General features: G+C 37.6%; 1 protein-coding gene across 1 annotated transcript in view; it reads left to right on the forward strand.

Moving 5' to 3' along the window:
• The window catches only part of TICRR (TOPBP1 interacting checkpoint and replication regulator), a 52,987-nt gene that overhangs the window by 13,331 nt on the left and 15,263 nt on the right, over positions 1 to 24,393 (forward strand). The window contains exons 5-15 of the mRNA XM_010593832.3: positions 3,746 to 3,875; positions 7,114 to 7,253; positions 8,784 to 9,002; positions 12,943 to 13,094; positions 14,144 to 14,244; positions 14,728 to 14,821; positions 14,915 to 14,994; positions 15,161 to 15,400; positions 16,158 to 16,254; positions 18,041 to 18,098; positions 19,606 to 19,752. Coding sequence (XP_010592134.2) covers positions 3,746 to 3,875; positions 7,114 to 7,253; positions 8,784 to 9,002; positions 12,943 to 13,094; positions 14,144 to 14,244; positions 14,728 to 14,821; positions 14,915 to 14,994; positions 15,161 to 15,400; positions 16,158 to 16,254; positions 18,041 to 18,098; positions 19,606 to 19,752 — 1,458 coding nt within the window. The remainder of the gene's footprint in view (positions 1 to 3,745; positions 3,876 to 7,113; positions 7,254 to 8,783; positions 9,003 to 12,942; positions 13,095 to 14,143; positions 14,245 to 14,727; positions 14,822 to 14,914; positions 14,995 to 15,160; positions 15,401 to 16,157; positions 16,255 to 18,040; positions 18,099 to 19,605; positions 19,753 to 24,393) is intronic.

Here is a 24,393-nt window from a genome sequence, read left to right on the forward strand (position 1 = left end):
TGAAGTTAGACAAGGAGGTCTGATGCCACACCATTTTTACATTTGTGTTTTGATATCACCAAGAATTCAGACTGAAGTAGTGTTGGAGAGAGTGAGTCAGGAGATGAAAATCTTTGAAGAATGAGGAGTGGGGTGATCCAGGCTTCTTAGATGTCTATAAGGAAGGGTTTTGTTTTTGGTGATCGGAGAGGGCAAGGAGGATACAAACATACCTCAAGGCCAAGTGGAAGAGGAGTGGGGAGGAAACAGCTAGCTCTTAAGAGCCTGCTGAGAAAGCATCCTCTTCAGGCGGAAGAAGATAGAATTGAAGATATAGGGAATTTTGCTGATGCTGGACAGTGAATTCCAGAGGGCTTAGTGGAAGGATTTTACTTGTGGGGAGGTCTGGGCTAGGGAAATAGGAGCTGTGAAGAGCTCTAAAGAGATTGGGTGTGGGAGGTAAGGAATGAGCTGGGAAACTGGGGCAAAGCAGGAATAAAAGGTAGCATGAGATTAAAGGCAGAGAGTTATGCTGAACTTGCGGGTATTGAGGGGCTGAAGGTATAGGGAGAATGGGTGTTTGCCCTGCCCCTGCTGGTGGAGCTGTGGAGACTAGAGGAGGGCCAGCTTCCTCCAAGGGCCCAGAGCCCTCTCCAACCCCTGCTAATGAAGGCAAGGAGGCCAGGGAGGGTTGTTCTCATTCTGGCCTCTTCTGGGGTGATTCTGACTGTGAGGGGCTTTCTTTCTCTCTTTCTATGCAGATGGAGAGTTGATACTTTGAGCCCTGGGTTGGGGGCGGGGGGCAGTATTTCTGGGGATCATTTCTTTCCCTAAACCATCATTACAATGATTTGAGAAGAAACTATTGTATTTATTCTCATAGACCTTTGCTGCCTCTGTCTGAATTTTTGGATGCTGACAATTGCAAATGCAATTGCAGGCATTTATGCAGTATGTGATGTGAGGTTCTTAAAAAATAGTATTCTGCAAAATCTTACACTAAAAATAGTGGATAGTTTGAGAAAATTCAGTTTAGGGTTGACTTCTGAAAACCTTGGTAGCAATCCTAATAAAAATTCTAGTTCAACTAAAAAGACATGTTAAATTCATAAGTAAACTCCATGGTAAATATACTTTATATTTTCAAAAGCAAGGTAAAGACCGCTTGATGGAAGGGGGTAAAAGGAAGGGTTGAGGCTGCTGTAGTATGAAGACAAGGACCAATGCAAAGATAGGTGAGAACTGCATAATAATCATGAGCCTGTGGCAAAAAAAGCCAAGTAGAAAAGCGTGAGTTGAAAGGGCTTCTTGTTACTTTGCTTTGTTCCTCTGGCTTGCTGCACTCAGCTGTGGCTATTTGGTGGTTTAAAGTATTAGCCCATGAGGAATAATCACATCTTAACCAACACAACTTATCATTTGTCCTGATGTCATTACCTTATTTACCAGTTGTGTGTGAGCTATTTGTATTACATAAAATTTGTTGTAGTAGGACAGGCTATCCCTTAATTATTTATAGGGGTGTGGAAACAGATCAGAAAATGTACACTTTGGAGTGTGGTAAAAGAAAAACTGGAGTATTTTACCCACACCCTGTTCTCCAGCCTGGCCTATAGTTTCTGTCAGAATATCAATCAGCATGCTGGCTTATTGTCCATTGTTCCTCACGTGCCATCCAGGTGAGTTCATCCTTGTGCATCAGTACCCAGCCCAAATACCGCTTCCTGCATGAGACCTTCCTTGTCTATCCACATGGTTAGTGTGCACTAACAATTGCACATACCTCTGTGACATTGCTTTTGTACTTGACTCGTTACACTGGAAACTTCCTTCAGAGCTGTCTTTGTGTTTTATTTATCTCTGTATTCTTGTACTGAAAAAGAATCTATAACTTGATCATCTCAATATAAGTGGGTTTATTTCTGGACTCCCAATTCTATTTCATTAGTCTCTGTCTATTGTTATACTAGTACCAGGCTGTTAAAATCTGGAAGTATGAGTCTTCCTACTTTGTTCTTCTCTTTCAACATTACTTAAGCTATTTGAGGCCTCTTGCCATTCCATATAAAGTTGAGGGTTGGTTTTTTTATTTTTGTAAAGAAGACTGTTGGGGTTTTGATCAGAGTTGCGTTGAATGTATAGATCACTTTGGGTAGTATTGACATCTTAACAATATTAAGTCTTTCAGTCCGTGAACGTGGAACATCTTCCCATTTATTTAAGTCTTCTTTTGTCTCTTTCATCAGTGTTTTATAGTTTCATTGTATAAGTCCTTCATGTCTCTTGTTAGATTTATTCCTAGGTATTTTATTCTCTTAGTTGCTATTGTAAATGGAATTGTTTCGCTCATTTCCCTTTCAGATTTCTCATTGCTGGTGTATAGAAACCCAACTCATTTTTGCTTGTTGACCTCGTACCCTGCAACTTTGCTAAATTCTTCTATTAGCTGTAGAAGTTTTCTTAGATTCCTCTATTAGCTGTAGAAGTTTTCTTATGGATGCTTTGGGATTTTCTGTATATAGGATCATATCATCTGCAAATATAGTCTTACTTCTTCTTTTCCAATCTGGATACTTTTTATTTTTCTTGTCTTATTGCTCTGTCTTAGACTTTTAATACAATATTGAACAGAAGTGGTGAGAGTGGGCACCCTTGTCTTGTTCCCAATTGCAAGGGAAACCTCTCAGTCTTTCTCTATTAAACATAATGTTGGCTGTTGGCTTTTTATTATGCCCTGAATCATATTGAGGAATTTCTCTTCTATTCCAATCTTCTTTAGGGTTGTCAGCAAGAAAGGGTGTTAGATTTTATCAAATGCTTTTTCTGCATCCATAGAGATGATCATGTGGTTCTTTTCCTTTGTTCTATTGACGTGGTGTATTACGTTGATTGATTTTCTAATGTTGAACCATGCCTGCATTCCTGGAATAAATCTCACCTGGTCATGGTGTATGACTCTTTTAATATGCTGTTGGATTCTGTTTACTAGTATTTTGTTGAGGATTTTTGTATCTATATTCATAACAGATGCTGGCCTGTAGTTTTCTTGTGGTATCTTTGTCTGATTTTGGTATCAGGGTTATGCTTGCCTCATAGAATGAATTAGTGTTCCTTCTCTAACTTTTGGAAGAGTTTAAACAGTTTTGGTGTCAGTACTTCTCTAAATGTTTGGTAGAATTCCCCAGTGAAGCCATCTGGTCCATGACTTTTTTTGATGAGAGGTTTTTGGTCACGGATTTGATCTCTTCACTTGCTGTGGGTCTGTTTAGACTTTCTATTTCCTCTTGAGTCAGTTTGGGTAGGTTGTGTGCTTCTAAGAATGTACTCATTTTATCTAGGTCATCCAATTTATTGCCGTACATTTGTACATAATATTCTGTCATAATTCTTTTAATGACTGTCAGGTTAGTTGCAATGTGTATTGTTTATTCCTGTACTAAAGCTACGTTTAAGGAATACATTTTTAAGAATAGAAAAACGACATATTTTTATAACCTATTTAGAGAAACATTTCAGAAAATGAGAGGATGTGTTGCCAGTAACAAGAACAAAGACTTTAAAAGTGTGTTTATACATTTCTGGAATAGCATTTCTCATAGACAACATGGGCTCTGAAGTTGGTGGTGCAGATAAATAGTTAATGATGCCTCTGTACATCTTTCCGAGGAATGCAGTCAGTCCAGGGGAAGAACAGGTGCTTGGAATTCTCTGATTTGGTTCTAATCCCTCTTTTCCTCTCCTGCCTCTGATCCTTTGTTCCCTGTAGCTTCTCCTGTTCCAGAGTGGGCCCAGCAGGAGCTTGGCCGCACCATTCCCTGGAGTGCAGCTGTGGTGGAGAAGTGGTTTCCTTTCTCTAACCTCAGTGGTGCCAGTTCAAATTTAATGGAATCATTCTGGTAAAATTTTTTTAAATTTCTCTGGGATTGGTTATTAAAATCAACTCAGTTATCTGCATTTTTTTAACAAACCACATTCTCTAAGCGCAGTCCAAAAATATTAAAAACTAATTACAAAAATAAATCACTCCCTTATATTATAGACATCAGAGAATATTTGAAACTAAGTATCATTGAAAATAGAAAATAGCGAACTTGTGTAATGCAGCTAAATTTATACTTAAAGGGAAATTTATAGACATAAATTACTGCTTTTGTAAAGAAGAAAAATTAAAAACTAATTAGCAAAGAGCCCAACCCAAGAAGTAGTACAGAAGAGTGAACCCCCAAAATAAAGAAGGAATGTAGTAATAAAGATAAGGATAGAAATGAAATAAATCAAAAGCAAAGAAACAATAGAGATTGACAGAAATAAAAGATGGTTCTTTGAAAAGTCAAAGAAAATAGAGAAATCTATAGCAAGACTAAGCAATTAAAAAAACACAAATAAACAATATTAGAAATGAAAAAGATATAGCAGAAATTAAAAATATTATGAAGCGGTAAGGTGGAGGTTTATTTTTTTCCATAGAGATATCTAATTGTTTTAGTATCATTTCTTAAAAGACAATCCTTTTCCCATTGAATTACTGTAACACCTTTGTCGAAAATCAATTGACCACTATCGTACAGGTCTATTTCTGGACAAAATAGAGTCTAGACGTTATGCTAATAGCACATTGTCTTCAGAACTGCCTTATGCCAATATCACATCGTCTTAAGGACTGTAGCTTTTTTTATTAGTAAGTCTTAAAATCAGGTAGTGTATGTCCTCTCAACTTTATCCTTTTTTTCTTCAGAATTGGTTTGACTATTCTAGATCCTTTGTATTTCCATATAAATTTTAGAATCAGCTTGTCAGTTTCCCCAAAAATACTGCTGGGATTTTGACAGGGAGTGCATTCAATCTATAGATAATTTGGAGAGAACTGACATCTTAACGATATTGAGTCTTCTGATCCATGAACATGGTACATCTCTCCTTTTATTTAGGTGTTCTTTAATATCTCTCTGTTTTGTAGGTTTCAGTGTACAAGCCTATCATATATTATTTTTAAAAAGTTTATTGCTAAGTATTTCATGTTTTTTAATGCTATTATACATGTTAAGGAGCCCTGGTGGTACAATGGCTAAGTGCTCAGCTGCTAACCAAAAGGTTGGTGGTTTGAACCTACCAGCAGCTCCTGTTGATCTGCTCCTGTAAAGAATATAGTCTAGGAATAAATATTTTTTATTTCAATTTTTAATTGTTTATTACAATCTAGAAACAAAAGAGAACTTTTTTAACCTAAAAAAAAAATATTCACCAGAATGCCACAGCAAACGTTATTTTAAAAGTGAAACCTGAAAGACATTCCCTTTAAATGTTAGGACTGAGCCAAGAATGCCAGCCATTATTGCTTTAAAATAAGGTTTTATTTTGTAAAACCTTACATTGGAGGGTCTGTTTAATGCAGTAAGACAAGAAAAAGAAATGAGATATAAATATGGAAGTATTTGAAGATGGTGCTGTTGTCTTCATAGAAAATCCAAAAGATTCAATAAATGATTACACTGATAAGAAAATTCAGCAGTGTTGATGAATATAAGAAAATTCAGCAATGATGATGAATACAAAAGTCAGTGTAGAAAGTCAAAATGGTTATGTGCTGTCAAGTCGATTCCAACTCGTAACGACCCTATAGGACAGAGTAGAACTGCCCCATAGCATTTCCAAGGAGCGGCCGGTGGCTTCCAACTGCCAACATTTTGGTTAGCAGCCCAGCTCTTAACCATTACGCTATAGTATTCCTATATGTGAGCAACAAACGATTATATGAAAGGATATTGTATATTTATGTTATCAGCAATGGTTATTAAGGTACCTGGGAATAAATGTAGCAAAAGAAGGATAAGAATAAAGGGCCAAGAACAAGACAGATAGATGCATTTCCCCTCATGAGCCATCAAGATTTACTATAAAGCTATTGGACTATTCAATGAATGATCATCGGACAATTCGATATCCACATGAAAAGAGACAAGAACTAGATTTCTACCTGCACGTATGCAGAAATACATTCCTAATAGGTTAAAAACCTAATGTGAAAAGCAAAAGTTTAAAATTGTTAGAAGAAAAAAGAGGAGAATATCAGGCTAGGGATATATTTCTTAAACAGACAAGAAATTCAAATGATAAAGGGAAAGATTGATAGATAGGACTATACTACCTAAAATTTCTATGTGGTTAAAATAAAAAGACAAGCTATAGACTTGAATATCTGCAATCCATACAACCAACAAAGGATTAGTATCTGAGTTAATACAGAGCTTCTAAGAATACCTGTTAACAGGTATTTAATCTTGGTGGGCACTGCATACTTGCCTTTTTAATATTGCATTTTATAATTTGCTATTTGAAAGTTTCGTAATTTTAAAAATTAACAAAAGAAAAAAAAAAAACCCAGACAAACCCTCCCACGGCTAAACGAAATGCCAGAACACGTAGTACTAATCTACTTCAGACAAGCTGCGTGTGTGAAGCTGATATCCCTAACATATATCCTGACCTGTAGTATTTGTTGAGCTAACGTCACCATAACTTTTTCCTACCTTTAAAGCAGGTGATACCAGGTAATGGAAAATACTGAAATACAAATAATAAATTTTGAAAGCTGTGCCATTTTCAGAATTTCCTTAGTGACTGATAATTTAGCTCTAGATGGAAAAGCACTTAATAATCAATCATCCTACCTGTCCTACTTCCTCCCCTTCTCGACAATTCCAAGTTAGTTTACAATGCAAACTAGCATACTACAATTCAGAATTCATTGCCATATACATTATGCTGTATTACATCATCTTGTACTCTAGATTTTTAACGTATGGAAACAAAATATAACTGGAAATAAGTGAAAATAGTTGCCATAATTAGATGTGTACCCCAGGACATGAAGAATTTTATTAATAAAATTCAGTACTGTGTGTAACGAGTAATGGTTTTGTGAGTAAGGTAGCTTTTGTTGCTGACTATGTTCAAATTAGAAATGAGAAGAACATTTTCCCTACTGAGAAAATATATTTTGGAAGGCACCTTATGGGGACATCTTTTGATTAGCTTTGCAAAGGTTAGAGGATTTGTTGTCATCATGTTTGTTTTTAAAGCATTTTGGAAAATCAGAATTTTGGCTTCATACTACACATCTTAACTTGTCCACAGGTTACTACAGGCTGCCTCAACTGATAAAGAAGACTCTTCCAAAACTGGAAACGAATTAACACGTCGCCTCTCCGAGTTCTACCAAAGAAAATCTCGTGAAGAGCCTGCAGCAGCCAGTCAGGAAGACAGTAAAAGAAAACGTATGCACTGTACATTTTTAAATTTCGACACTGTACATTTCCCCGAAATGAGTTTGAAAATACTGAATAAAAAAGGGCAAATTCTCGTATTTCAGATTTGAAAATAATACATAGGTATGATATTGATAAGGAATCATCCATTATCCTACCTTCCTAATGAATAAACCATTTTCATTTTCAGTTATAAAAGAAATTTAAATACAACTTTGTATTCTGCTTCTAAATATTTGTTTAATGTGCTACCTTGCCTTGTTACTTATTATTCCACCTCATTGCTTAACAAAATTTACAAAATCCTCGGCTTTTTGCACATTTAGTTTTCAATTTTTTCATTATTAATAATACTACAGTGTATATCATACATATAATTTTGTATTTGAGTGATTTTCTTAACGTAAGTTTCCTGAAACAAGTTACTGTGTTAAAGAGTATGAAAAACTGGCTCTAGATTCAGATTGCTAAATTCTTTTCTTTTTTTTTCTAAATTGTCCTTCACAAGAGTTTTCATTACAATCCTGTGACCATTAGGTAGCATCAAAATGAGTCTGTTTTGAATTTGCCTTACATAAAAATCATCTAGTTACATTAAGATGTATAATTCTTAAACGTCAGTTAAAAAAAGCGTTATGGATAGAAAGAGATGCAAGAACTACCTAATTCAGATCGGTAGCAAGGGATATATTTCCTTTTTTTTTTTTTTAATTATACTGTAGATAAAGGTTTACAGAGCAAACTAATTTCTCATTGAACAGTTAGTTACACATATTGTTTTATGACATTGGTTAACAACTCCACAACATGTCAACACTCTCCATTCTCGACCTTGGGTTTCCTATTACCAGCTTTCCTGTCCCCTTCTGCCTTCTAGTCCTTGCCCCTGGGCTGGTGTGCCCTTTAGTCTTGTTTGTTTTATGGGCCTGTCTAACCTTTGGCTGAAGAGTAAACCTCCGGAGTGACTTAATTACTTTGCTAAAAGGGTGTCCGGGGGCCATACTCTTGGGGTTTCTCCAGCCTCTGTCAGGCCAGCGAGTCCGGTCTTTTTTTTGTGTGTGTGAGTTAGAGTTTTGTTCTCCATTTTTCTCCAGGTCAGTCTGGGACCCTCTATTGTGATCCCTGTCAGAGCAGTCAATGGTGATAGCCTGGTACCATCTAGTTGTATTAGACTCAGTCTAGTAGAGGCCATGGGAGATGTGGTCCATTAGTCCATTGGACTAATCTTGCCCTTGTATCTTTAGTTTTTCTTCATTCTCCCTTGCTCTAGAAGGGGTGACGCCAGTGGAGTATCTTAGATGGCCGCTCACAGGCTTTTAAGACCCCAGACGCTATTCACCAAAGTAGAATGTAGAACTTTTTTTTTTATAAACTATGTTTTGCCAACTGAGCTAGATGTTCCCCGAAACCATGGTCCCCACAGCAAAGGGATATATTTCATTTAAATATCCTTTCACAACATTCTGAATTAAAGTAGTTCTCGTTTTCACAGAAGTAGAAGTTATTTTACCTTTCTTCCTGTGAATGTCATTTTGGTAGGGGGTGTCCCGCGTACTCCAGTCAGGCAGAAGATGAATACCATGTGCCGTTCCTTAAAGATGTTGAATGTTGCAAGGTTCAACGTAAAGGCTCAGAAGTTACAGCCAGATGGCAGTCCAGACACAGCTGGGGAGAAAGGGATCCAAAAGACAGCTGGTGGAAGAACAGTGGATAAATCAGAAGACAGAGGAAGAACATTAAGAAGTTCTAAACCAAAAGGTATTCCTCCATTCCATAGAATTTTGTGTCTAAGCCCATTCTTACTTTTTTAACACCTCATGTTTTTATCATTTGTAATCATATCCCTCAATTAGTATCTACTGCCTGCTCAAAAGTGTGTTATGGTACGTACAATAAATAAGAAGATTTTGTCTTACTAGGTTTATGATCCTGCCACAAAAAGAAACTATTATCACAGGAGAGCCAAGAGTCTAAAACAAAAGACATGATCAGTTGGCGAGAAAGGGAAAGTTAGTCTCAGGCTGGAAGAGGCTGAGGAGGCTTCAAAGGACCCATTGGAGCCCTGGCCAGACTTTGAAGAGTTAGCAAAGTTTAGATGGTCAGAGGGTAAAAGAAAAATGTTCCAGGTGGGGGATCAGCATAAGCAAAATCACAATAAAGAAGAGCCATGGCTTGGCCATAAGACAAGTGATTAAAGAAGTTTTACACTTGGGAATGAAGAAAGAGGGCAAGGTTCATGAGTAAGCTAAGGCTAGGTTATCAAGGTCTTCCCAAGTTGGACAGGTGACTTTAGTTCAGGAGCTTTTGTTTTCCTATTCTTTTTCCTTTCCTCCTTTTTTTTTTTTTTAATAGGTTGAATTAGGGTATGTTTCTTATTCTTAAGGATACACCCTTCAGTCATGGTGCCAGTATCAGCCCTCTCTGGGATGATTATGACAATCGGTTATGAACTTCAGGTAGTAATCACATGATATGAGTTCTTACCTATGAGTTCTTAGGAAGTTCTAGAGTGAAAGTTTTCTACTCCTTTAAAGATTTACTTTTTCCACAGGAAATAGAAATCCTAGATCTATAGAGGCTAATGAGTTTGAGTGAGACAGAGCATCATTAATGTACTAGTAAAAATATGTGAGAATGCGGATGATATACACAAGGCAGAGCAAAGCTTTCACAGTACTCAGGACGATGTGGTAGGAATGTCATTTCTAATTCCATTCTGTCTAGAAATATACCTGCACAGCAGTGACAAACTGATTTCTGACAAAGATGCCACAGTAATTCAATGGGCGAAGGGTTGTCTTTCAACATAGTGCTGGAACAACTGGATACCCTGTTTGCAGGAAATGAACCTTGACCTTACCACTTGTTGTTAGATGCTGATGAGTCAGTTCCAACCCATAGCAACCCTATGTACAACAGAATGAAACCACTGCCCATCCTCACAGTCGTTGAGTTGTTTTAGCCCATTGTTGCAGCCACTGTGTCAATCTATCTCATTGAATATCTTCCTCTTTTTCGCTGACCCTCTACTTTACCAAGCAAAATGCACTTCTCCAAGGACTGATCTCTCCTGATAACATGTCCAAAGTACATAAGACGAAGTCTCATCATCTTCCCTTCTAAGGAGCATTCTGGCTGTACTTCTTGTAAGACAGATTTGTTCGTTCTTCTGGCAGTACATGGAACATTCGGTATTCTTCGCCAACACCGTAATTCAAAGGCATCAATTCTTCGGTCTTCCTTATTCATTTTCCGGCTTTCACATGCATGTGAGACAATTGAAAATACCATGGCTTTGGTCAGACACACCTTGGTCCTCAAAGTGATATCTTCCCTTTTTAACACTTCAAAGAGGTCTTTTGCAGCAGATTTGTCCAATGCAATGTGTCATTTGATTTCTCGACTGCTGCTTCCATGGATGTTGATTGGGGATCCAAGTAAAATGAAATCCTTGACAACTTCAATCTTTTCTCTGTTTATCATTACCTCAATATTTTTAATTTTTGCTATATCTTTTTCATTTCTAATATTTATTTCTGTCTTTTTATCTTGCTACACAATAAATAGCTTTATTTAATTTGCCTCTTCAAAGAAAGATCTTTTGTTCCTAATATTTCTGTTGTTTCTTTGTTTTCTGTTTTATTCATTTTGACCCTTATCTTTATTATTACTTTCCCTCTTTAGTTTTTGGATTCACTCTTTGGTTATACTTCTTGTGTCAGATTCTTGGCTAATTAGTTTTTAATTTTTCTTCTTTACCAAAATTATCGTGCAAGTCTGTAAATTTCCCCTTAAGTATAAATTTAGCTGCATTATGCAAGTTTGTTATTTTCTATTTTCATTGATACTTAGTTCTAAATATTTTCTGGCATTCGTAACATACCCACGACCAAACCCATTGCCATTGAGTTGATTCTGACTCATAGTGGCCCTACAGGACAGGGTAGAACTGCCCCACAGGGTTTCTGAGGCTGTAATCTTTAGGGAAGCCAACGGCCACATCTTTCTCCCACAGAGTGTCTGGTGGGTTTGAATCGCTGACCTTTCGGTTAGCAGCAAGTGCCTAACAACTGCGCCACCAGGGTTCCTTCGTCCGTAACATAATAGATTGTTTTTATTTTTGTAATTAGTTTTTAATATTGTTGGACTGTGCTTGGAGAATGTGTCTGTAAGATTGATACTTTGGTAGTTGCTGAAACTGTCCTTATGGCCTTATACATGGTCAAATTTTGTTACTATTTGTTCTTGAACATAATGTGCATTTTCTGTTGGTATTTGCCGAGACTTGATTTACACCAAGTTATGAGGTTGAGTTTTGTACATGTTCCATAGGGGCTAAATAATGTATGTTCTCTAATTATTAGGTACCTAGTTCTAAACATGTCCATAGTATCAGGTTTATTACTGTTTGAATATTGAACGTTCTTACAGATTTCTTGCTTTTTTTATCTATAACTGAGATAATAGTGTTACAGGGACCCATGATGTAGATTTTTCAAAATTTCCTTATAATTTCTACCAATGTTTGTGTCATATATTTTGAGGCTTTCTTGTTAAGTTTATGCAGGTTCAGAGTTGTTTATATCTTCCTCATGACTGTCTTTTTTCAATGAGCAATAACCCTGTTTATTTAGTCCTAATAACTATGTCTTAAAGTCTATTTTGGCGTTTATATTTTAACTACACCAGCATTTTTTTTTTTTTTTAGTGTTTGCCTAGTATAACTTTTTTTGCTCATGTATTTTCAACATTTGTTTGTCACGTTTTGGGTGTATCTTTTAAACAGCATAAATCTTTTTTTTTCTTTAATCCAATTTGACTTTCCATCTTTTAACCAGCAAGTTTAGCCTGTTTATAGTTATTATGATTACCGATAAATCTGGGTGTATTTAGAGCCTCTCATTTTGTGCTTTCTGTTTATCATGCTTTTTCCTTTTTTTCTTTTCCTGCATTCTAATTGGTTAAGTGCTATGGCTGCTAACCAATAGGTCAGCAGTTCAAATCCTCCAGGCGCTCCTTGGAAACTCTATGGGGCAGTTCTACTCTGTCCTATAGGGTCGCTATGAATCAAAATGGACTGGACGGCAGTAGCTTTGGGTTTTTTCTTTTTTGCATTCTAATTGGAAACCTTGGTGGCGTAGTGGTTAAGAGCTACACTGCTAACCAAAAGGTCGGTAGTTCAAATCCACCAGGCACTCCTTGGAAACTCTATGGGGCAGTTCTAATCTGTCCTATAGGGTTGCTATGAGTCGAAATCAACTTGACGACAACAGGTTTGGTTTGTTTTATGGAGTTAATCAAGTTTTCTCTATTCCTCTTTTTCTTTTCTGCTACATTTGGAAGTTATATAATTTATTCCGTTTCCGTTAGTGGCTACCTTTAAATTTTTAACACACATACTTGATTTTCAAAATCTTAATCACTATCTCTGCAAACAGGGTTTCTGAACCTAGGCACTACTGATATTTTGGAACAAGTAATTCTTTGTTGTGGGGCTTTCCTGTGCACTGTAGTATGTTTAGGAGTATCCTTGGCCTCTATCCACTAGATGCCAGAAGTATCCCATCCCACCAGTCATGATAATCCAGACATTGCCAGAGGTCCCCTAGGAGGCAAAATCTTCTCCATTTGACAACTTCTGGATTCAACAATATAAAGACTTGGGCTGGATGTGGTAATTCAACTTTTTTCTCCACAGATTTTAAAACTGAGGCGGAGCTGCTGTCTTACATACATGAAAATTACCAAAAGACTGTGGCCACTGGAGAAATCTCATTGTATTCATGTGCTCAGCACATGATCTCAACATTTAAAGCACTCCTGACATCCAAAGGCACCAAGGAACTAGAAGTAAGAGAGCTGAGATGCTGTTGCTTGTTGTAGGTGTGATGGGTGGCTGGCTGTTGGTGGGTTTGCTTTATATGTCTCTGAAAATGTCTGTTATGAGGTGCATGATTAAAAAATGATAATACGGACAGGTAATAAGCACAATTCCAGATCTTGCAAGTAGGACATATTGAACTGGTGAGGCAGAAATCAAGGAAAGGAGGCGACAGGGTGATAATTACATGTACTTCCATGTAATGAAGGCTCCACCCTTACCTGAGCTGCATGTTAGCTGCATGGATTAAACCTATGGTTTTAACCCTGGGTACATTTTAGAATCACCTAGAGCATTTTTTAAAAATGCTAATTAGTGGGCTCCCTCCAGACCAACAAAATAGATTTTTGGGGGTTGGGGTCTGGGCATCTATACTTTTAAAAAGCTTCTTAGATGAGTCAATGTACAGGAAGTGTTGCAAACCACTGTTTTAGACCATGTTATTGTTACTTTATTCATAGTGAAAACTGGACTCCTCTGTAATGAATAGTAGTTATTTACAGTGCTTGTACTTCTTAATCACTCACTTCGTGGAACCTTCCTTTTAAGAGAGTTCAAATCTGCCAACTTGCTGTATCTATGGCCATCAGTTCTCAAGTACTTATTTACCATGTTCTTTTTAAAGATGTAAGAGAAGAATGTTTATTTCACTATTTTTCATTTAAATGAAGGAAGGGGAAAATTTGTAAAGGAATGTGCTTCCCTACTTTGAAAGGGTATTAGGTATTATCTGTGAAAGAAATTAAAAATAACGTTGTTGTTATTGGTATGTGCTGTGGAGTTCATTCCAACTCATAGTGACTTCATGTGACAGAGTAGAACTGCCCCATAAGGTTTCCTTGGCTATATCTTTGTGGAACAAGATTGCCAGGTCTTTCTCCCACAGACTGGCAGGGTGCGTTTGAATTGCCAACCTTTCGATTACCAGCCGAGTGCTTAACCGTTGTGCCACCAGGGCTTCTTAAAAATAATGATAGTGGCTTAACATTCTCCAATGTAATAATTTTTTATTTTTTAGATGGACAGCTTGAATCAAATAAAAGATAACCTCTTAAAAACCAGTAAAACTCTTCGACAGAATCTGGGAAAGAAACTGGATAAGGAAGCCAAAGTCAGAGAGTAAGTAACTACTATTTTTTTTTTTTTACCATTATTACAAAACAAAGCTGCAACATTTGCTTGTATTAATTTAAAGATTGCCAGTTGCTTGAAGATGTTTTTGTATTGATTCTTTATGACGTTCTAATACGCAGTTTGAGTCACCTAATAACCATGTTGTGGAAACCCTGGTGGCATGGTGGTTAAGAGCTATGGCTGCTAACCAAAAGGTCGGCAGTTTAAATCCACCAGGTACTCCTTGGAAACCCTATGGGGCAGTTCTACTCTGTCCTATAGGGTTGCTATGAGTCAGAATCGACTCAATGGCAGTGCGTTTGGTTTGGGTTGGTAATAACCATGTTGGTAATTTAGAGAAAGCAATGGCTCTTCTCTTTTTTGGTTGTCATTTCTTATATACATAGATCTGTGCTTAAGAAAGGAGCTTTCAGTGAATGGGTTAAGTGAAATTCAAAGTAGATATGACCAAGTATTTTTTTCTCTAAGGTGCCAGCTTCAGGTATTTCTTCGTTTGGAGATGTGTCTACAATGCCCTTTAATGCAGGAAAGTACAGATGACACAGAACAAGTAGTGGAGGAGGCAAGTCTCTGGTTTAGAGCATTGGGAATGTGCCCTAAGTGCTTTTCACTTCCCTGCAGAGGGCATGTGGTAATTCTCTATACTCTCCTTCAGGTGACCGATTTGCTGCGCATGGTGTGTTTAACTGAGGACTCAGCATACCTAGCAGAATTTCTGGAGGAAATTTTGGGATTGTAAGTTTGATGGCTACTAACTTTAAAATTATATTACCAGGAGCTACATATGATATTGTCTTAGAATTATGGAATCATAAGGACTATTTCTCATGATGGGTGAGAGAGGGGTAGAGAGGGAGAAATGGTGACTGTCAGTTCCACATTTAACCATTCTTTCTCTTAGGTATATTGACTCCATCCCAAAGACACTTGGAAATCTTTACAACAGCCTAGGGTTTGTGATTCCTCAGAAGCTGGCTGGTGTCCTTCCGACAGATTTTTTCAGTGACGACTCCATGACGCAGGAGAGCAAATCACCAGATCTTTCTGTGCCTCTTTTATCAAGTGCTCAGAGATCGGTGGCAGGTGGCACTGAATCCGACCAGCTGGAGGAGCTTCGTACCAGATCAGCCAAAAAGAGGAAGTAGGCATCAAAGGAGTTACTTGCGCTGTTAGTTATAGATCTGACAAAGGACGTGTTTAACCACAGTGCAGTTTTGTCCTTATAATTTATTGAATTAATAATAGTTGCCTTTATGTCTGAGGGGCCCTGATGGCGCAGTGGTTAAGACCTCAGGCTGCTAACCAAAAGGTCGGCAGTTTGAATCCACCAGCCGCTCCTTGGAAACCCTATGGGGCAGTTCTACTCTGTGCTATACGGTTGCTATGAGTTGAAATTGACTCGACGGCAATGGGTGTGTGGGTATTTGTCTGAAGTCAAAGACTGGCATTCTGAATTAACGATGAACATCTGACACTCTTTATATTATCCAGGGAATATATAGTATTTATTTGATAGTCCACAAAGCCCTTCATGACTGTCCAGTGGGTATACTTAGGGTTTAATTTTCCTTAGTGTTTTCATTGTTCATAACTCGTTGAATTTCATTGTTCATAACTAGTCGAGCTTAACAATGAATTTTTCATTGTTTATAACTAGTTGAATTTACTTACAAAAATATCTTGCTGGGGAAGGGAGCAGTTGGCAAGCAAACCTAGAAGGCGTCCATTATTTGTGTAAAAATATGGTAGTTTCTTTTGGAAATTCTGGGGGGCTATAAATTTAGGCCAACCCCGAGATAACAGGCTTTGTTTTCTTTTTGACTCTAGTTCCATTCCAATTTAACTACTTGTAACATCTCTCTAGTGTTTCTCTGACTATATCTTTCTGTTTACAAAAGGAAAAATGCATTAATCAGACATAAAAGCATTGCAGAGGTTTCCCAGAATCTTCGACAAATTGAAATTCCCAAAGTGTCCAAGAGAGCAGCAAAAAACGTGAGTAATCTCCAAGAGTGAAATTGTTCATTCTGGATTGAGTTTATATAATAAATAAGAATGAAAAGCAGTGTCTCTACTTTTATGGAATGAACATGGGAGGATGCAGAAATAAAATTAAATATTTTTTATGACTGTGTATAAAAATGTAATCCAAGGAATAAAGAAATACAAATTTGTTAAGGGATTAACCAGAACAGCAAATAAAAGTTGTGTGAACAAATTATTTAAAAATTTATTTTAATAAATAAGAAAAATTCATAAAATAATAACTAAAGTAAGCAAAAGGTCATTGAAATTGGATGTACCATCATAATAGGACTTTGGCCGCATACTAAACAGTACTTTTCATTATGTATATTTTACTTCAGTAACAAGTGGACCAAAAAAAAAAAAGACTGTCACAAAGCCAGGTGGTAATTGTTTTTCTGTGGTTATTAGGTGTAAGAATTTGAGGGTTTTGTTGGTTACCAGAAATCCCCAGCTGGAATCTATTTAGTAGGTGGAATTAATGTCTTGCTAAGGAAAGAAGAGAGACTAAGAATACATTGAAACTTTTGAACTGTAAAAATCTGCTAGAAGTGGTAATCTAATATTACAGCAGTGGTTTGCTGTGTTTCTAGGCATTTATAGCTGTCCTTTGAAACTGGAGGTGGGATTTCTTTTAAAGAGTTAGTAATGTTCTCTTCCTTAGAACACCTTACCTGTGGGTAAGATGTAATCTTATTTATCTCGGAATCCCGACTGGAGAGCGTGAAATCCAAAAGTGGACAGGCAGTAGGTGTTAGACCTCCTTCTCCCTAGATTTTACAGCAGTTTGCCATCCTGTTAGCACTAATCTTTGGAGCTTTTGTTTTAGATTTAACAAAACAGTTTACTTCTTTACCAGATTTACTGAGATCAGGGTTTAATTTTGGTTAAAAAAAGTGTGTTTTTCTCATGTCAAAGTCAGTACCACAGAGAAGTGACCACTGTTAACTGAAAGGACCAGATGTCGAGTTTTTATAGAATAAATCCGAGTGCTCTGAAGAATTAATATAGGTTAACTCCATAGGGTTTTCATTGGCTGCTTTTCGAAAGTAGGCCGCCAGGCCTTTCTTCCTAGTCCATCTTAATCTGAAAGCTCCACTGACAGATGGGTGGTGGCTGTGCCTGAGGTGCATTGGCTGGGAATGGAACCCAGCTCTCTTTCATGGAAGGAGAGAATTCTCCTACTGAACCACCAATGCCCCATAAGCTACCCTTTAATTAATTATATGGGCTTTCCCTTGTTTTTTTAATTATAAAAGATATACATAATCATCATGCAAAAATTGAAATCATATTAAGTTAAATGTTAGAGAGTGTACCTCTCCATCTGTTCCTCAGACGTAATCACTGATAACAGTTTATCATGTACCTTCCCAAACCTCTTTCTGTATATACCAACATATGTAAGCAGGCGTGAACATATCTCTTAAACACACACACATATATATATACACACAGTTTTTTGTTTTAACTAAAAAATGGTTAACCTATTACTTACTCTGCAATTTGCTCGTACTATAACGATATTTTTTTATAACAATATATATTTTATAACAATATTTTTTTATAACAATATAGCCGCGAGTATAGTATCTTTGTAACCTATATTTATTTTTGTGCATTTTATGACTATTTCTATTACAGATTCCTACAAGTGGAACTGCAAGGGTCAAAGGATTTCATGGGATTTTTTATTCACTTTATTTTAAATGAATGCCATTAAATTTTTTCTTATTGGATTTCCTTCACATTTCAGGAGAACTCTCACTCTACTCTTCAGCAGCCTCTGCTTGCACGGAAAGATTCAGTGCAAGGTATTCTTCGTTGACTTCATGTAAAGACTTATTCACCATAATGATAAATTTATTTTGGTTGCATGTGTTTAAGCAACTGCATACAGCTATAAATTACAGTTTCGTACAATTGTTGGTTGGAAAATATGTCCAAATACCATGCCCAAAGGAAACAAGGTATTCACGTGGCCTCAAATTGCTGCGTTATATCAAATAACTGGCCTGAAGTCCAAAAAAAAAAGCCCTGAAAGACAAAAAAGCAAAAAAGTCAGAGGAACTGTTTTAAATGAAAGGCTTAAGCAGAGGAATTTATGTACAAAGTGTTTAAGCATGCGATGAAGTGTTTTACGTGATCCTTGCCTGGATTCTAAATTTCGGGGTGGGGAAGTTGTAAAGGGTATTATTGGGGCAACTAGAGAAATTTGAATATGGATTGTATGGTAAATAATATTGCATCAGTGTTAGAAATTTTTTGGTATAATATCAGCGTTATGGTTATGTAGGAGAATGTCCTTGTTCTTCAAAGATATATAGGGGAGCAAGGAGTTATGATGTCTGCAACTTACCCTCAAATGGTTCAAGGAAAAAATTGTGTATGTGTAAAGAGAGAGGTGGGGGCAAATGTTAACAGCTAGTGAATTTTGATGAAGGATGTATGTTTATTCTTTAAAATTTTCTGTAGATATTACATTTAAAAAAAAAGGTTGGGAGAAAAAAGAGAAAGTAACAAATCAAATATGGCATCCAGGTAACAGAGACTCTTATAATGGAGATGGAGAAACATTTTTTGAAGCTTCGAGGTGCATTATCGGTGTCGTTTACATTGACGTTTATGTCATCGATGAGTAAACACAGGGGCTCTTCCCAGTTTGTGGATCCTGGTTTATTTGCTTTTTATTTAAATGAGTTGCTCATAGAAGAATTGACCTGTGGTGAATTTTTGAGTAGCTTCCATTAGGCCATCTTGTTTAAGATGCTGCCCTGCTAGCTTGTCAAGTCTTTCTTGACTCTTCAGCTGTGTTTCCTAACTTTAGGTCTAGATGATCATAGAACTACTGATACTTTGGAGTCAGGAATGGAATTAAAAATAACTGAGAAAATTAGTAAAATAATTATAATAAAAGAATGAAGCCTATGGAATTAAAAGGAACAGGTTATAGACTTGAGGGTAAGCTGAAAACCAGGCAGCCAAAAGGTTTAAGGTGAGAAGAATAATCGTAACACTGGGATCTGTTAAAAGTACCATGACCCACATGAGCCAAATTCTTACTTAAGGATATGACCACTTAACAATGAGTAAAGCTGTAAGTGATGTGGGCCTTCCGTGAGTTCCTGAAAAGTTGGGTTTAAATTAAATTTGAAACGGAAATAGTTTTAATGCACCATGGGAGTATAATATTTAAGGAAATACCTATTAGTAAATGTGAATACAGCAGTCAATTTCTGGAATAGTTTCCTTAAGTAGCTTTTCTGTTTCAGATATGGCATTTGCTAGTGATAATATTTGGCATTTTTTAAATGATTTCAGAAGTGACCAAAGTTCGAAGAAATCTCTTCAACCAGGAAATGCTTTCTCCTTCAAAGAGACCGCTAAAGCGGGGGCTGCCCCGAAGCCATTCTGTGTCAGCTGTGGAGGGTCTGGAGCATAAACCTGCCAACTTCAAGAAGACCAAAGGTACTGCATTTAGGGGAAACAAGAGAAGGGGTTTCTGGGCCCAAACCAGTCCCCAGACTCTTTGTTTGCAGAAGCTCATTAAGCATCAGTCTGTTTTTCTCTCTCCTTTGTCGTTGCCACCAGGTAATGTTACACTTGGGGTTCTCTCCCTCCAAGCTTGGATGCAGACTTCATGCTGGTATCTCCCAGTTGCCCCTTCTAGCTCCTCCTACAGGCGAGCATGTGGGACTTTTTCAGTTCAAGGATTTTACTGCTAATCACTATGGGGAAATAACGTGTAATAAATACTGAGGAAACATCTGGACAGCCAATATGTGAGGACAGACTTCTTACAGCCTGTCTCTTATCTCTCTTTCCTGACTCCAGTCTGACACAAGATGGAAGTCCAAAGCTTTTCAGTTCTCTTTCACTTGAGAGTGGCCCTTCTTGCCAGGCAGAATATGCAGAACACCTCCAGTGAGCCTTTTAGATCTGCCGGGCCTCTGGACTCAGACTGCCCTTTATCCTGCAGGGGATTGGTCTTGCCCCTTATCACCTGTCAGGCTACGGGCATCTGGGTCTTCCAGGAAGCTTTAAGTATTATTATTTTTTTGGGGGGGGGCAATTTCATTGATCAATTTGAGTGAAATGGAATACTTATTTCCTGTGTGAACAAATTAGAAAACGGAAACTGTCATGTCATAATACAAATAAAACATTTTCGTCTATTTGCCTGATGTGTGTTGGATACAATGCTCAGTGTTGAAGATACAAAGTTTTAAAATACAGTCCTCCCTTAAAGGAACTTGCCGAGAGAAGACGTATTTGAGAAAATAAAGAACAATATGAAGTAAAATACTCAGTATCAGTTGAGAGAATCAGTGGTTCCCATACGCTTAGCTAAACACCAGAATCACCTGGGGAATTTTTTTTTTTTTTAATGTTTTATTGTGTTTTTGGTGAAAGTTTACACAGCAGTTTAGGTTCCCGTTTAACAATTTTGTTCAGTGACATTGGTTACATTTTTCACAGTGTGTCAACATTCTCATCATTTCCCTGTTGGTTGTTCTGTTTCCATAAAACTAGCTTCCCTGCCCTCCTTCCCCCCCATCCCTTACCTTCTCATCTTTGCTTAGTGTAAATGTTGATTGTTTGGTCTTATATAGTTGCTTTTTTTTTTTTTAAGGGCACAGAACTCACAGGTGATATTGTTTATTTCATGAGCCAATCTGTTATTTAACTGAAAGGTGAACTCTGGCAGTGGTTTCAGTTCCAGGTTTAAAGTGTATCTCAGGGCAACAGTCTCTCGGGTGCCTCTGTCTCTACTGGTCCAGTAAGTCTGGCCTTTTTTTTTTTTTAAGAATTTGGAGTTTTTTGGTGAGTAGCATCTAGGGTCTTAAAAGCCTGTGAGCAGCCACCTCCACTGGTCTCACCCCTTCGGGAACAAGGGAAAATGAAGAAAACTAAAGACACAAGAAAAAGATTAGTCCAAAAGACTAATGGACCACAACTACCATGGCCTCCATCAGACTGAGTCCAGTACAACTAGATGGTACCCGGCTCCCACCACTGACTGCTTTCACAAGAATCACAATAGAGGGTCCCAGACAGAGCTGGAGAAAAATATAGAACAAAATTCTAACTCAAAAAAAAAAAAGATGAAATTTACTGGTCTGACAGGGACTGGAGAAACTTCCAGAGTATGGTTCCCAGACACACTTTTAGATCAGTAATGAAGGCACTCCTAAGGTTCACCCATTAGGCAAAGATTAGATAGGCCCATAAAATAAAATGAGACTAAATGAACAGACCAGCCCAGGGGCAAGGACTAGAAGGCAGGAGGGGACAGGAAAGCTGGTAATAGGAAACCAAGGTCAAGAAGGGAGAGCGCTGACATGTCATGGGTTGTTAACCAATGTCATAAAACAATATGTGTACTGTTTAATGAGAAGCTAGTTTGTTATGTAAACCTTCATCTAAGGTACAATTAAAAAAAAAAAAAAGAATTTGAGTTTTGTCATACATTTTTCTCCAATTCTATCCAGGACCATATATTGTATCCTTGATCAGAACGGTCAATATAGTGGTAGCCGGGCACCATCTAGTTCTCTTTGTCTCAGGATAGATGAGGCTGTAGTTCATGTGGGCTATTAGTCCCGCAGAGTAGTTTCTTCTTTGAGTCCTTGGTTTCCTTCTTTCTCTTTTGCTCCAGAAAAATAGAGACCAATAGTTGTATCTTAGACAGCTGCTTGCAAGCTTTTAAGACCCCAGATCCTACTCACCAGACTAGGATGTAGAACATAAACTTTAAGAACTAAGTTATGCCAATCGACCAAGTTGTCTCACAAGACTGTGGTCCTGTGCCTTCAAACACAGTAAACTAATCCCATGACACCCAGGGAACTTTTTAAAAAATACAGATTTCAAGTCTCTGTCTTCAGAGATTCTGACTCACTGGGTCTTAGGGTAAAACGAGCAGTCTGTTTTTTAAAAGCTTTATAGGTAATTCTGAAGCACAGCCACATTTGGGAACCACTGGAAGTTCAGAGGAAAGATTAATCACTAAGACCTAGGGCAGATATTTCTTAACCTCGGCACTATTGACATTTTGGGCTGGATCATTTTTGAGGAGCCCTGAAGGCCTGGTGCAACAGTGGTTAAAGAGCTCAGGTATTAACCAAGAGGTCAGCATTTCAAATCTACCAGCCACTCCTTGGAAACCCTATGGGGCAGTTTTACTCTGCCCTATAGTGTTGCTATGAGTTCAAATCGACCTGAAGGCAATGGGTTTGGTGGAGGTTTTTTGGTGGCACAGTGGTTAAGCAGTTGGCTGCTAACCAAAAGATCGGCAGTTCAAACCCACTAGGCACTCCGCAGGCCATCTTGAAGATTACAACCTTGGAATCCCTATGGGGCAGTTCTACCCTGTCCTATAGGGTCACTGTGAGTTGGAATTGACTTGACAGCAACAGGTTGTTTTTTGTTTTTGTAATTATTGTTGTACATTGTAGGATGTTTACCAGTATCCCTGCCTTTAATCATTAGATGCCATAACACGTTCCCTTAAATCTCTACTGTTGTAACAGCCAAAAGTGTCTCCAGACATAGCTAAATGTCCTCTGGGGGGCAAAATCATTCTCAGTTGAGAACTACTGGCCTAGGGTTCTCAGAGAAAGTTTCATGGAAGAGCTAGGCCTTAAGTTCTTAAGAAAGAATAAGAGCATAGAGAATAGAGAATAGAGCAAGATGGACATTCTGTGTGGCAATCAACATGTATGAGGTGGGGGAATGCATATGGGGTTTTGGGAGAAATAGTAAGTAGATGGTTGGTGGTTGGCATGGAAGGTAATATACAGTGAAGGAAAGGAAAGAGGAAGACATTCAGGTGACCTAGTTCTTAAGGTGGTGATGGGTACAGATTATGGGTTTTATTGTATTGTTATTCTTTGAACCGGATTCCAATTTTTTTTTTAATTTCTTGCATCTATTTAATAAAACAAAAGTAGACAAAGCATAGTTTCAAATTTTTTGTTATGAGCAATTGTTTTTTTAGTATTTTTTGTTTTTGTACTTTTTAAAAAAATTGAGATAGAACTATATACCATAAAGTTCACCCCTTTAAGGTATACGATTCAGTCGTTTTTAGTATATTCACAAACTTGTGCAACCATTACCACTGTCTAATTCCAGAACATTTTCCTCACCCCTGTAACCATTAGCAGTCACTCCCTATTTCCCCGACTCTCCCGGCTGTAGGCGACCACCAATCTACTTTCTGTTTCTGTGGATTTGCCTGTTGTGAGCATTTCATATTAATGGAATCATGCAATATGTGGTCCTTTGTTACTGGCTTCTTTTACTTAGCATGTTTCCAAAGTCTACTTTCTGCGTCTATGTATTTGCTCATTTTAGACATTTTATATACATGGAATCATATAATATGTGGCCTGCTGTTTCTAGCTTCTTTCACTTAGCATAATGCTTTCAGAGTTCATCCACGTTATACCACGTATCATTCCTTTTTATGGTGAACTAATATTCCTTTGTATGGATGTATCATATTTTGGTTATTCATTTACCAACTGATGGATATTTGGATTGCTTCCCCATTTTTTGAATAATGCTTCTATGAACACCTGTATACGAGACCTTGTGTGGAAATACGTTTTTAATTCTGTTGGGTATATACCTAGAAGCGGAATTGCTGGGGAGAGCTATCATACCACAAAAAGGAATGATACATGCTGTAACATGGATGAACTTGGAAAGCATTATGCTAAGTGAAAGAAGCTGGAAACGATGGGCCACATATTGGGCCACATATGGTAACTCTGGAAACCCTGGTGGCATGGTGGCTAAATGCTATGGCTGCTAACCAAAAGGTCAGCAGTTCAAATCCACCAGGTGCTCCTTGGAAACTCTATGGGGCAGTTCTACTCTGCCCTATAGGGCTGGTATGAGTCGGAATCGACTAAAGACGGCAGTGGGTTTGGTTTTGTAGTTTTTTGTTTTTTTATGGTAACTCCATGTTTAACTTTTTGAGGAATTGCCAAAATGTTTTTCAAAGCAACTGCATCATTTTATATTCTTACCATCAATCTTTGAGGGTTGCATTTTCTCCTCGTCCTCCCCAACACCTGTATTGTCTGTGTTTTTTATTAT

Source organism: Loxodonta africana, chromosome 13 (assembly GCF_030014295.1).
Source record: "Loxodonta africana isolate mLoxAfr1 chromosome 13, mLoxAfr1.hap2, whole genome shotgun sequence".
Classification (NCBI taxonomy): Eukaryota; Metazoa; Chordata; class Mammalia; order Proboscidea; family Elephantidae; genus Loxodonta; species Loxodonta africana.